We start from the raw sequence: 14,043 nt of genomic DNA, 5'->3' as shown, positions 1-14,043 counted from the left end.
AGAGTTTCTTGTAAATGGAATTTGTCAGTAGCCTTTTGTGTGTGACTTCTTTCACTTACTTCAGAGCTTTTGAAATTCATCCATGTTGTTGCGTGCATTAGTATTTCATCCCTTTTAATTGCCAAGTAATATTCCAGAGTTGGGGTATACTGCAAACGACTTATCCATCTCTTGTTGATGCTCATATAGATCGCTTCCAATCTGGGACTTTTACAAATAATGCTGATGTGAACATTTGTATACATGTCTTTTTGTGGACATAGGTTTTCATGTCTCTTAGGTAAATATCTAGGAGTAGGATTGCTGGATCATATGGCAAGTATATGTTTCATTTTATAAGAACATTCCAAGTGGTTTCCAAAATGGGGGAACCATTTTACATTTCTCTTAGAGTCTCAGTTGATCTGCAGAGTTCTTCTTAAAGCATTCCAAATATCTGCCAACAACTCAGAACCCTTTAAAAGGGCATTTGGTCTCCACCTCACCCCAGTTTCTATTTGATCCACTTTGCTGGCTTGCGTTTTCCACCTGTCACCTGTAGGTTTGTGGCCTCAGCCATAGAAATTCTTCTGAGCAACTTTCTATCTCCTTCTATGGAGCAGGATATCATGGATAAGAGCAGGTCTGTGGGCACAGGAAGATTTAGGCTCAACAAATCTCAATGTCTTGCCATTTGTATGTTATCACATTGGGGTTCTCTGTGTGTCAGTTTCTTCATCTGTGAAATCCTAGGGATACTTTATTCAATAATTTATTCTAAAAATGAAATAACAGACGTCTATGAGAAGGTTGGGCCCATAGAAAATGTGCAGTGGAGGGTACCTTCTAACATCTGTGCTGTAGCTGGCGATTCTCCATATATGTGAATGCACACTCAGCAGAGTCACTGTGAAAATTTTTGGAAAACATTTACCCCTGTGAGCTTACTCTAGCTTTCCTATGAAATCAGAATCTTTTGGGCTACATGTGTACATGTGCATTATTTAAAAGTCCCATAGATAATTGGAATGAGTCTCCATAGTCAACAACCATTGGTGGACAGGAAAGATACAGATTTTAAACTCCTTGAAACCCACCTGTGTGACTTTGGACAAAGTGCTTAACCTCTCTAAGGGAGCAATGTAGCCGAGCTCTGACTCAAACAAATTTGGTTTTTCACAATTGTTAGGTTCTTCCTGGTAGACAGTTGGAGACAGATGAGTTGGAGGTAGTTGAGGGGCTGTGCCCGCTTCCCAAGTAATGTGTCAAAATGAAGGCAAATCTCAGTCTGAATTCTGCCACACATAGACTTTGTGTGAATAAGCAGGCGTGAGAACAGTCACCGACTTGTCCCATAGGCACAGTGGCGTCCCTGTCCTCCTTCCTGATGGGAGAGTGCATTGACAGCCACTTGTGTGAAAGACTTACTTGAGGCTGATGTGAGAATATTCTAGCAACAAGAGTCAGCTAACTTTCTAGTCACAGCTAATGACAAAATTCTCCTTTAAACAGAGGGATCCTGGACAGAGCCAGACCCTGAGTCTAGGACACCACTGCAGGGAGGCTGAGGGGGCCTGAGATTCTGTCCCCTTCCAGACATGGTGGGGGAGTGCTGAGGACACTGCTTCTAGCCCGTCCACATAGTTCCAATACCATTTCTAATGTCTTAATTAATCATTATTAGATATGCTAATTAAGAGTAGCTAATTAATAAGATAAACACAGCCATGTCTAGCCGCCTCTGGAATATGGCTTTTCATTAGTCCTTTAAATGTTAACTGAACACCTCGGAAGAGCGCAGGCCCATTACGCTCCTTGGTTCACAAACTCAGTACCCTAGGGTGTGGACAGTGTGGCAGATTATTTCTGATGTCCAATCCAAACCTGGCATTCACTAGTTCTGCCCATGAAGGACCCTAATGGATGTGACTGCTTTTCAGCACAACTTCTCCTTTAGTCTCCTCTTTCTAGAAACCCCTGAGCCCCCAGGACACGTGTACCCTCCCTTTCCCTCCTACGTGGAAGTGCTGACCTTGGGACACACAGCCAGACTCCAGCCTCTGTAACGTGGCATCTCTTTTGGTTACTTAATTGGCTGCCTTATTTCCCAAGCTTCAGCAATTTGAGGCGTACAACTTTAAAAATAATAATAATAATAAAATTTTTTTGTTGTTTTTTTGCCATCTCTGCATAACACTTACATTGTCCTTTTTCTTAAAATGACACACTTTATTTTATCTATATCTAAGTATCTTCTTTACTTTTATAATCACACGTAGTACCCATGGAATCATGGCTTTAATGTACTAGCTGAGCATTTTTTCATACCTTAAAATAAATATACTATTCAGTATCTGAAATAAACTGTTTAAGGTATTAGTGATTATTTTAAATAAAAAGTGACTATCCACGTGCTGCCTGAAATCAGCTCTTGCCCCTCCAGTGGCTGCACACAGCACGGTGGGAACTTTGGCTGTGTTGTCCTTGTCGGGTTCCTTGCCCATCTCCCCACTAGACAGTGAGACCCTGGAGGGCAGGGACTGGCTTTCATCTCTGCATCACCCTGTCAGTGAGGTGGTGCAGAATATGCATCCAATAAATGTTTGATGAATGAATGCCTCCCTCATGAGCACAAGCAAAATACCATTAGCAAATACAAATATTGGCTGTTTTCTCTCACTTTGATTCCTAACCTCTGATAAACTTTTAAGCACAAAAACATGGAATCAAAACATAACTAAGCACCAAAACATAAATGAAGCAAGACCTATTTTCTACCCCTTGAAACTTTTTTATTTTTTTTTATTTTCTTTTAGTTTTAGGTGGACACATATCTTTATTTTACATTTATGTGGTTCTGAGGATCAAACTCAGTGCCTTGTGCATGCTAGGCGAGCACTCTACCACTGAGCCACAACCCCAGCCCTTGAAACTTTTTATTATACAATAGAATTCATTTATTTAATTCCCCAGTATGTGGGAGGTGGGGAGTTGAATGACTCAAAAATGTCAATAGTTTTTGTTTTTTTGTTTTGTTTTTTTTTAAATAAGGGTTAGGAGTATAACACAGTGGTAGAGCTCTTGCCTAGCACGTGCAAGGCTGTGGGTTTAATCTCCAATACTGAAAATAAAATAAAAGTTGACCTGACTCTAATCTTGGATCACCTTCACAATGTAAACTACAAAGGGCAGAAACGGAAACTTATTCTGCTTTGGATCCCCTGTGCCTGCTAGTCCCTGGGACAGAATGGACATGCAAGAAGTATAGGAATGGGTGGATGGATAGATAAAGGATGAATGGAAGGGTGGATTGGCAGGCTAATGCACAAAAGAGCAGGTGGCCCACTGACTTTGATTTATGTAAACCTTGCCAACTCAATTCTATGCATTTTAGTAAAGGCCTGGCAAAAAACACATTTAGGAGAAAATTTTCTAATGTCTGGAAATGGCAAAGTTAATCTCATTATTTTAAATAAAGTTTTACTTCCAACCCTCTTAAAAGAAAATTCAATCTTAAAAAAAAAAATTCTTAATTAGAAATTGCTCTCAGAAAGAAAAGGTTCCAGAGCTAGGCTGGAGATATAGCTCAATGGCACAGCCCTGTCTAGCGTGTGCAAGGCTATGATGAATGAATACCTAGTGCCACAAAAAAAGGAAAAAGAAAACCAACATTCCAGAGTAAATCAGTTGACTAAAAGTAATTTTTATGTATTTATTTATTTGGGGGTGCCAGGGATTAAACTCAGGGGCACTCAACCACTGAACCACATCCCCAGCCCTATTTTGTATTTTATTTAGATACAGGGTCTTACTGAGTTACTTGGGGCCTCGCTAAGTTGCTGAGGCTGGCTTTGAATTCACAATCCTCCAGCCTCAGCCTCTCTAGCAGCTGGGATTACAGGCATGAGCCATCACACCCAGCCAATTGACTAAAAGTTATAAGCTCATTTTCTACTTTCTGGATTTCCTTTAAATCATACAAGAAATGTAGCACATGAAATTTTTCCAAGGTCTATCTTTTCATGCATTTTGAAGAATGAAAAGTTCCAATTTAGAGAAATATTTCTCTTAACATAGAGCTTACCTTGAACTTTTCTGCATGGTGTTTACAGTTTTCATTTCACATTGAAGCATTTGCATTTAATTATATAAAACACTTTAAGAATTCTGTATTTTTTTTTATTTTGGTGTTGATTAATTTTGTAAGCTTAGTAAGAAACTATGCCCAGTAGAAGAAAAAAGATATGTGTTTAAATACATAAAAAGCATCTAATTTACTTGAGCCTTTAAATGACACTTTTTGCAATGTTTAGGTGAAAGAGATAAAAGGAATTGTTTCTTTGCATTGATTTTACTTTTTCACATAATTGCTATGGTGGTTTTGTTCATAAAAAGGAAAAGGGGTGCCAACTTCAAAAGGCAGTTGCCTTGCCTCCATTTGGGATGTTCAACTTGTTCAAATTCTCCAGCTTGCTTTAAACATACTCACTGGCAAATATGGTGCCTGTTTATCATGTTCAGTTCCTTCTTACTCTGGAATCTTTGACAGGACCATTCCAAGAAAGGTTCAAAGCTCGAGGCAGGGGATGCACTGTGGGGGTCCACCATGTGCCCACTGGCAAGGGCTGCTTTCAGCTTGCCCCTCACCCAGCAGCGCTAGAGCAAAACACCCAGGGTTGTGAAACTGGGAAATCTACTCTCTCAGGAGCCCTTTCTCACCACGTTTGACCCATCCCCTGAGGTTAATGATGGTTACTTAAAATGGAAAGCAGAAGAAGCCAAAATTATGTTTCTAACCATTTCTTGCTGTGCTCTGCAAAGTTTGACTAGAAGTGCAAATTGTTATGCAAGATTTGCTAAGTACCAGGTTACTTTACATAACATTGTACAACATGCTCTCAGGAGGGATTTCTACAGAAAGAGCCATTTCCATGCCTCCAGTATGTTTTGTTTACTGAGTATGCCATGTCCAGAGAGAAATGTAATTAAGGGAGATGATTACATATAGTCAAATAGGCACATCCAGGGAAATTCAGATGTATTATCGTAAAGTCTGTGTCTCCATCAGGGCCATTTATCTTCTGTTTTCCCTAATCCGGGGTGCTGTTCCACTCAAGACTCCTGGCCTTCTGATAACCTCACCTGACTAACTAACCATTCTCGCTGGATCTGAGCGCTCAGACATGCTGTCATCCTCATAGTTTTTACCTTGGCATGTATGGGATGTTTTCTAATTTTTGTAGCACAGGCCCTGAGCGGTTTTCCTTTATTATTCCCTTGGTCAAAACCTCTTTTCTTGGTTTTCTTCATTTGCACTGAGTCTTCAAGAAACAACAATAATAATCACCGCTTTGTTAGCGTGCACTCCAGATTTGCTTAAGCACAGTCAGGTCACGGAAGCCAGAAGCCATGCTTTATCTGCTGAGGAATTGTATTTTCTGGAGTATGTACTGAAGCGCAAGAACAAATCATTAAGTGACACAAGTGAACAGAAAGAGATAAGTATTCAAAAATCCTGTGACCTCTGCTACTAGGGTGTTGGCAGAAGACACTGGCTTTAATTGTTTGTTTCTCTCTTGCCAGTTTTCAATAAAGCATCCCATGATCTCAAGGCAAAGGTGGTTGGGAAGGCAATATTTTTATTCTTGTGGTCATATCAGGTTTTTTTTTTAATCCAGAATAATAAAAAGTATTTTCCTAGGTATGCTTAAATAGTATTTATACATAAATTATTCTAGTGAATCAAAAACACCATATTAGTTCTGCATAAGAAAGGGAATTTAAATACAGATTTGTAGATCTTTTGCTTTTCTTTTGTTCTTCATATTCTTTAAAACAAATGTTTGATTATATATCTACTACTACTGGGGAAATGTTTGGGCTTAAATAGGTTTACTGGTTTATTTTTTATAGCTTTTTTTAATAACAAGAAAATAAAGCAGCTATCTGAAGATTTTTCTCTATATTAGCATATGCATATTTATTTTATATTCTTTTCTTCACCCTGTAGAAATGTATCAACAACACATTTTGATTTTTGTCTACTTTCATTTTTTAAAAAATGATATCTGAAGTTGTATATTTATATTTTAAACTAAGAGGAGTCATTTGCTCTGGAATGAAAGCCTCCAGCAGCAATACAGATTCATAAGTTAAAATATTTAGCAAATAATGTCAGCTATACCTTAAAGCCAGTCTCTGTCACATTTTACTATCAATAAGAACTCTCAGAAATCCCTGTTCTCTAGAGAAGTGGTATGCATATTTTAAAATTGAAAACAGAAAGCAGAATCCGAGCTGTGGCCAAGGGACCCTGAGTTGGTGGACTGTCAACCTTGAAATGGGGCAGTGTGTCACCACGTCTTCCAAAACACTACATGTTGTCTCTCCGTGCTGACAGTGGTTCACCCATCTCTGCTGCCTTCCTGTATGCGGAGCATTACCCCAGTTTGTGCTTTTACTAACAGAAGAGCACTATTGAAAATTTACATCTATAATGTAAATTCTTCATGGTGAAATCAAGATAGGAAAAATAATTCTAGTTTCAGTTTTTTTGTTAAGTTTTTAAACTTATTGTGTTGAGTTAGGATAACACAGAGCTATTGCTTAGCAACACTGGATTAGGCAGAAAATAATTTAAGCTCCCAAATGAGAAACATTTGTAATGGAATATGCTCTAACACTTGCTATACCACATGGCTCAGCACCCTCTGCTCACACATGGTTAAACACATGTCCAAACTGATGTTTTAACACTGCCTCGCACATCTTTATGCTCTTTGTTCACATGTGCTGGAACACATGCTTTGACACCCTTTGTGGACTCTGTGAACACAGGCGGAGTATTATCTGGGGTCTCATTTTCTAAAGGCTCATTGGTTAGTGGCATTCAAAGATAGCTGCCTTAGAAACTCGGAGCTCTTTCTGCTAGGTGACATGCACTCTTGGGTTTCCTTAGTACATCTAAGAGAATCCTCATGGAGGTGACCATGGCCATGGGCTTCTGTGTCCACCTCATCAAGCGGTGGTCTTCTCAGCTATTTCAGCACAAAGTGTTGTTTTCCACCATGACTGTCCACTTGTGTTTTCCTACACTGCCACCAGATGTAGAATGAGGGTCTAACATTTTTCTTCTATCCTCTTTGGTAGTTTCAACACAGATGGCAGCTGCCATCACATCAGGCAAGGTGATTGTCGCCTCCTGTTTCTGATCTCCTAGATGACCATCAATGGCCGCTATCACAGAGTACCCTAGACTGGGTCACTCCACACAACAGACACTTATTTCTCACAGTTCTGGAGGTTGGGAAGTCCAGGATCAGGGTGCTGGCAGACCCAGTGTCTGATGAAGGACCACCTCCTAGTTTACAGCTAGCTGTCTTATCGAACCTTCAGATGGCCGAGCGCAGGGAAAACCTCAGCTCTAACTCAAGTAGAAGAAAATGGTGATGGTAAACTAAATCTGAACAGCACTTTATTTGGTTTATAAAATATTATTTATATATATATGTTTATATAAATATGTTTGTGGGAGGGGTTGGGGGGTGTTTTGACTGAAAATGGAACCCAGGGTGCTTTGCTGCTGAGCTGATGAGTGATTAGTATTTATTTATTTATTTGTTTTTGAGAAAGGGTCTCACTAAGCTGCCAAGGTGTCCTCAGGCTTTCAGTCCTCCCTCAGCCTCCCAAGTTGCTGGGATTACAGGTATGTGACACCCCGCTCGGCTTATCTATATCTTTTTTGATACCTATTAGAACTACTGGGAAATAAAACACTGTTCCCCATTTTATGGATAGGCATAATAAAACCCAGATAGCTAAGAACTCTGTCAAAAATCACATAAAAGGTAATGGGACTAGATGTTGCATACTGGTCCTCTGACATCTAAAACAGTGTTTCCCTGCCCTGTTACATGGCTATCCTATAAGACATACAGGGAGTACCAGAAGTATCCCTTCCCACTCAAGCGCTTACAGAGGAGAAAAGATACTTACAAATGGAAAGCAGCTCCCATTCATGGAGGCCTGTGTATGTACTAGGCACCTTACACTAAATCATCCCTCCTAATCTTCACAACATCACTTCTGACAGGTGAGGAAACTAAGGCCTAAAAACACAATAAACTCACTCTGAGTCAGAGAAGTAATAAATAGCAGAGCTAGAATTTGAATGTAAGCCTGATTTCTAAATAAAAGCCATACTTTAACCATTACACATATTGGCTCCCAACCAGCAGTAACAAATGAGTTCATAGGCAAACCACAGCTATTGGATGGGGCAGTTTAGGATGAAGGATATCCTTTCCCTAATCATTCTTGGTTTTGATACTTGGTGATTTTTCTCAACATTTTAAAATGAATAAATATAACAGGAAGTAAGAGTTATAATATAAACACATTTATATATGAAGCCCAGGTTTAGTCAGCAGCACCACCTTGGTGAAATGCAGGGCCATAAATTGTGCTGCCCTGGCTATATCTTCATGGAATTTTTATTTTATAGATAACTTGTGCTCACAATTATGGGACTATAAGAATCATTTCTGTTCTGTGGCTATAAGGTTCCATAGAGTCTTAGAGGATGCTAAATCATTTGAAAATAAATTCTCCCTCGTTGACTGGACACTAACAGATCAAAATTAAGCAAACTATATCCATTTGGTGAGTCTGAATACCCTTTTTCATAATTGTATTTTAATAACTCAAGCTACCTTCATAGCTGCCTTTAAAGAGAACTTAAAGGCGACTAAAATCCTCCAACTAACTTTCCATGTTGTGTTGGTTTGGACCCAAATGCAGAGACTAACGGTCAGACCATTTAATCACATAACGGAATCAGCCAGGAATAGCAGCCCTTGGCTGCGGACTGGTAGATGTAAGTGGGAATTGGTGATTACTTCAAATGGTTGGAAGATCCCAGAGGGAAATTTGGGGGCTCTTCAGTCTGTTTTACCCTGAAAACAGAATTGTTAGTACAAATACCTGGCAACATTAAAATGCAGGTGCAGACTTGGAATATATAAAGCCTCACTTTGGTTTCTTTGTATTTTTAGCTGAATTTCACCATGATGAGGTTCAAGATCAAATAGTTGTATTTTAATATAGTATTTGCCAAATTTCCAAACCTCTAAGCACAAAATCCTCAGCCTTCATTTCTTTGCTTGCCTGAAAATCTAGGTAGCACTGAGCCAAAAGCAGAAGTTATGAAGTGAGATTATACTTGATTAGGAACAAAAAAATCCTACGTCCAGAAATGCAGATGTGCACAGCAGTCCCAGGGGAATGTTGGTATTTGATCTCTAAGTCTTAAAGGTTCATGTTCCCAAGGTTAAGCAATGCAGAGAGCCAACTTTTATTAGTAACTAATGCTGAAATTACTCAAGAGATTCTAGAAGTATTACATTACAAATCACTCAGCTTTGGAAATCCTACAGCTAGTGAGTTACAAATATCACTGTGTGAAAGAAAGGGGCAATAAGTGAAGGACATCCTTCATAAACTTAATTTATACTGTTGCAGCATGTTCATGAGTTTATTGTGTGAAATTTTTCATTTAGAAAGAAAAAGAAAGGGGAGCATATGAGGTCTGTCCATTGAAACCCCAACTTAAAAGAACCAGGAAGCAAAGGCCTCTGTGTCTAGGGGAATTGGGGTGGGGACAAAGGTGGAACAGTCCAACTTGAGCTGTAGTATCTTCCTGCTTTTCTAATATTTAACTTTATGACCTGGAGCAAGTTGTTTATTTATTGAGCAAGCCTTCCATTTTAGTGAAAGTTAAAGTCTAGGTATTTGCAAAATAACAGCCATCAACAAACATGGTGCTGTGGCCATCTGTGAAAAAGAGACAGGTACCAGACATTTCACCTCAAGGGGAGAATTTTAATAGAACCAAATCCAGTATTAAAACCAGGAAACGTGGGCTGGGGGTATAGCCCAGTTAGTAGAATGCTTGCCTCACATGTACCAGACCCTGGGTTTAATCCCCAGCATGTCCCCCCACCCTCACCCCCCACCCCCCGCCAAAAAAAAAAAAACGGGCATCAGTGTGTCAGCCAGCTTTCTGTGGTGCCTGCTTGACAACTCTGGGCTTCCCTTTTGGCTTAACACTTCCTGTTTTAAACGTAATAGTGATTTTGTTGTTCTTTTTCTAAATCAGTATCTTTAATTCTAATAACAATGAAAAAAGAATGAATAAATCTGTTTTGATTTCCAAAGTAATATCTTATAGGCAAAATTATGTCTTTTACGCTTTTAACCAATGATGTTTCCTACTCAGTGTGTGTGTTTTCATTGTGAGGTTGATCTGCCCTTGATATGTGTTGGTAAGTGTTTTCTTCAGAAATGAAATCCAACAAACCATCACATCTTGGGAAGAGGTTTTAAGGTGATCAGATTATGCAGCCTTAAATTCGGCATATACTGCATGATATTTAGAATTAATGTATATGTAATTGTAAGTCTGTGGTATATTTTAAGTGAACAACATGAGAGTGAAATACAAGAAAATGAAACACTGCATACATACCATTTACATCACACCAAGGAATTCAAGTTCATGTTGTGGCATTTGAGCATTGCTGCTTCACTCATCCTCACTAATGGTATTTTTCAGATCTTAGATTTTGATGCACCGTGGAGTTTAGGAATTATTTAGGTAGCTAAAAAAAAAATAACTTGCCAGAACTGATAATGAAAGTTATTCACGATGTTCTGTCAAAATTCTTTCCAATTAGTGTTGAGGTCTTGAAGGGCCAGATTTAGAGTGTTATTAATATGTTAGTTTTATTAATGTATTTTTTGATATGTGCACGGTGTGACTGTCTAATGCATTGCATGATATTGTGTAATTATGGTGCTTTTAATTTGTTATACACCAGTCTGTTCTTCAGTCATATTTAAAATTCAGAATTACTTCATAGTTTCATAACTAATAACTCATTAGGAAGCTGTGCCATGTACTTGAGGTTACCTCTAAGGCAATCAATATTTAACAATAAACCCAAGAAATTCCTGGCTACTTGACTGTCATTGACCAGTTTAAATATTTAAAGTTATCATCTGACCCTTTGTCTAACCACTTATAGAAAATGAAATAAAAGTTGTGTACAAAACAGAAGAAAGAGAATGTCTTTTAAACAGTATTTTCTAAATTAAGAAAACGTGTATTAGGAGAAATTAAGTACTTAAGTTATGTATATTACAATGTATAGAAAGAAAAAGAAAGGGGAGCATATGAGGTCTGTCCATTGTATATTATAAAAATAATCATGTAATATATGACTGTTATATAAATGTATAGTACTTGTATAATAAATCATCTATTAATAACTATATATAATCTAAGTATTAATTATATAACCTGAATATTAGATTATATATATATATTATATGTATAATCTAAATATTTGACTATTTCCAATTCAATTACATATATATAAATATATGTGTCTGTGTGTATATATCACAGCTTATTATTTTTAAAATAAAATATTCATTTTTCTTTTCTTTTTCTATATTTTTCATCAAGATATAGGAATTAAGCATGTCACCCTACAGTGGTCAAATTTATATTCATTGTTAAATATCATAATAATTTCCATTCCTATACTTTCTTTTTTTTTTTTTAATTTTTTATTGTTGGTTGTTCAAAACATTACAAATTTCTTGACATATCATATTCCACACTTTGATTCAATTTCTATTATATCTTAAAGATAGCTTTGACTTGTTTCTGCCTTCACTCCATATAAGTAATTGAGACGGTTCTTTTTAATGTCTTGCTTTGCCCAGATAAATGAACATAGTCAAAAATTATATCCATTCAACCCCTGGCTTATTGAGATGTTTGTTACCTATATCATTTAGATCTTGTCTCATTACCTAGTAGGTATTAAAGTATGAATTAAGTCAAAGTTAGTCTAGCATACTGCTATGGTCATAGTAGTGTGATAGTATGATTTAATTAACATTTATTCAGTATCCACCTGACAGAGGTGTTGGGTTCTGTAGGGATACAAAGGTTGGGGGAGGGGGGGAAGTGTGTCATATGAGGTAATGAGATAACTAGGATCTGTTTTAGATTCTGCCTTGGCCAGTGTTCTTAGATTCAGGGGGACAGAATCATCTAGCTCATGAGAAAGAGATTTACTGGTGTAGCTTGCTGACTCTCTGGGGATCCCAGGAGCTACCCAGCCCTGAATGACAGCAGCATCAGACTCTTCTGAGAGGCCTCAGGCATACCTGGAATGGTGCCCATGATTTGAGGACCTGGACTCCATAGTCTCTGCCACAGCTGTCCCAGAGGAACCAAATACAGCCCTCCCACACACACAGCTGCCTCCCACTGATCACATCCACTTGCCAAATTTTATATAGGCATCTGTTTGGCAGAACCTGGGCCACATCTAGAACCTGGTTCTGAGAGAATCTTGGGAACGTAGACCTTAGTTCTCTAGTGTTACTTGTCAAAGCTGCTAAAAAGAACCAGAATCTCTGTGGAATGAGCCATTGCACAGTATTCCCCAGGGAAGCATAAAGTAGTGACTCTCAAATTATGTTCCCAGAACCCTAAAATTGTGCCCACCCACCTATAGGTTGCTAAGGAGAAGGAAGAGACCACACAGGCAGGACTTGATCTAGGGTATAGCTGCATGCCATCTGTTCATCAGTTGGGCATGTCTGTAATCATTGCTGTTAAAAAAGTTTTCTTTCTTTTGCTTTTAGGTTTTTGTGTTTGGGGTATTTTGGTTTGTGTGCATGAATGTTTAAGTTTCAAAACTACTGCTAACCTACAGTTTATATGCTTCAATCTTGTATCTAGAGCCAGGGGTGGCAGTGGATGCCTATAATCCCTGTGACCCAGGAGGTTGAGGTGGGAGGATCCCAAGTTTTGGGCCAGCCACAACAACTCAGCAAGACCCTGTCTCATAAGAAAAAATAGAAAGAGATGAGGGGTATGACTCAGTGAGTAGCGCGTCTGAGTACTGGAAAAAACAAACAAAACTTCTATCTACTACCTTTTGTGTTAGGTCTGTTTTTGCAAATATAGAGTAGGGTTTGTTTCCATAATAAGCTTTTCAATTAAACATTGTCATTTTTGTTACTAATATTTGAAAACAGCTACAAATTCAGCTCTTCTCCCACATGCATCGTTAGAGAAAGTGCTAACAGGCCCATTCATATCAGAGATTTTAATGTGAAGTCACCACCTCCTGAGAACATGCCTTTGAGTTGTTTCAAAGCCTTTCCCACATCTTCTCAGAAAACCTCAGTAGTGGAGGGCAACCCAGTCATTGTAGCCATAGGGATGAAGGGACTGGACACATTTAATTACTCTTCAGCTACTTTATTTCATTTGACTTCAAAAACAAAATTAGCAGTAGCAGAAGACAGTGGTTACATGGGGTTAAGTTAATCAATGTGTGCTAATTAAATAACTGTTGTGCCTCACCATTAATGCCTGTTTCAGATGGTACAGAGCTCTTAGGAAGTCTTACCTACCTCGGTCTCTGTACTTTCTGTATTTTGCCACACAGACTAGATGAAAAGAAAGCAATCTCTAAAGTAGGACAGAGACAGCTACAGGGTGAGCATGCATCCCTAATCTGAAAACTCAAAATCCAACAATGTTGTCAAATCTGAAACTTCTTGAGCACCAGTATGATGTTCAAAAGGTTTCAGATTTTGGAGCATGTTGGATTTTGGATTTTTGGATTAAGGGCACTCAGCCTGTGAGTCTATGCAGATTCAAGATCTGATAAACTTAGAAATCTGAAACACTTCTGTTCCCAAAGCATTTCACGTGGGGGACACTGAACCCTATGTGCACACACATTGGTCCTGTGGAAGGATCTGGTTGGGGCTTCTCTCTTGTAGTTGCTCAGGAGTGGCTCTGACCTTGCCACATGTGGCCTTTCTGTCACACTCTGACCCTTGGAGTGTGCACAGAGGAAACCCGGCTTTCGTTCCCCCTGCTACTTCAGCTCCTGTGTTCTTGGGAGCCCTGTTCTCACGCCTCCCTGTCATGCAACGTCCACACCTAGCCCTGTGGGTCAGCCTGGAAAC

The 14,043-nt window shown here is 38.7% G+C and overlaps 1 protein-coding gene across 3 annotated transcripts in view; it reads left to right on the top strand.

Annotated features, from left to right (window-relative positions):
• Vti1a (vesicle transport through interaction with t-SNAREs 1A) overlaps window positions 1-14,043 on the top strand; it is a 348,099-nt gene that overhangs the window by 221,430 nt on the left and 112,626 nt on the right. Inside the window, exon 8 of one of the 3 annotated variants that reach the window (XM_071610911.1) lies at window positions 7,612-7,684. The exons of the other annotated variants lie outside the window; for them this stretch is intronic. Coding sequence (XP_071467012.1) covers window positions 7,612-7,684 — 73 coding nt within the window. The remainder of the gene's footprint in view (window positions 1-7,611; window positions 7,685-14,043) is intronic. 3 annotated transcript variants of the gene reach the window in all.

The sequence above is a fragment of the Marmota flaviventris genome, chromosome 4 (genome assembly GCF_047511675.1).
Source record: "Marmota flaviventris isolate mMarFla1 chromosome 4, mMarFla1.hap1, whole genome shotgun sequence".
Taxonomy (NCBI): Eukaryota; Metazoa; Chordata; class Mammalia; order Rodentia; family Sciuridae; genus Marmota; species Marmota flaviventris.
Note: the sequence above shows the minus strand (reverse complement) of the source record. Positions and strands in the feature narration are given on the sequence as shown.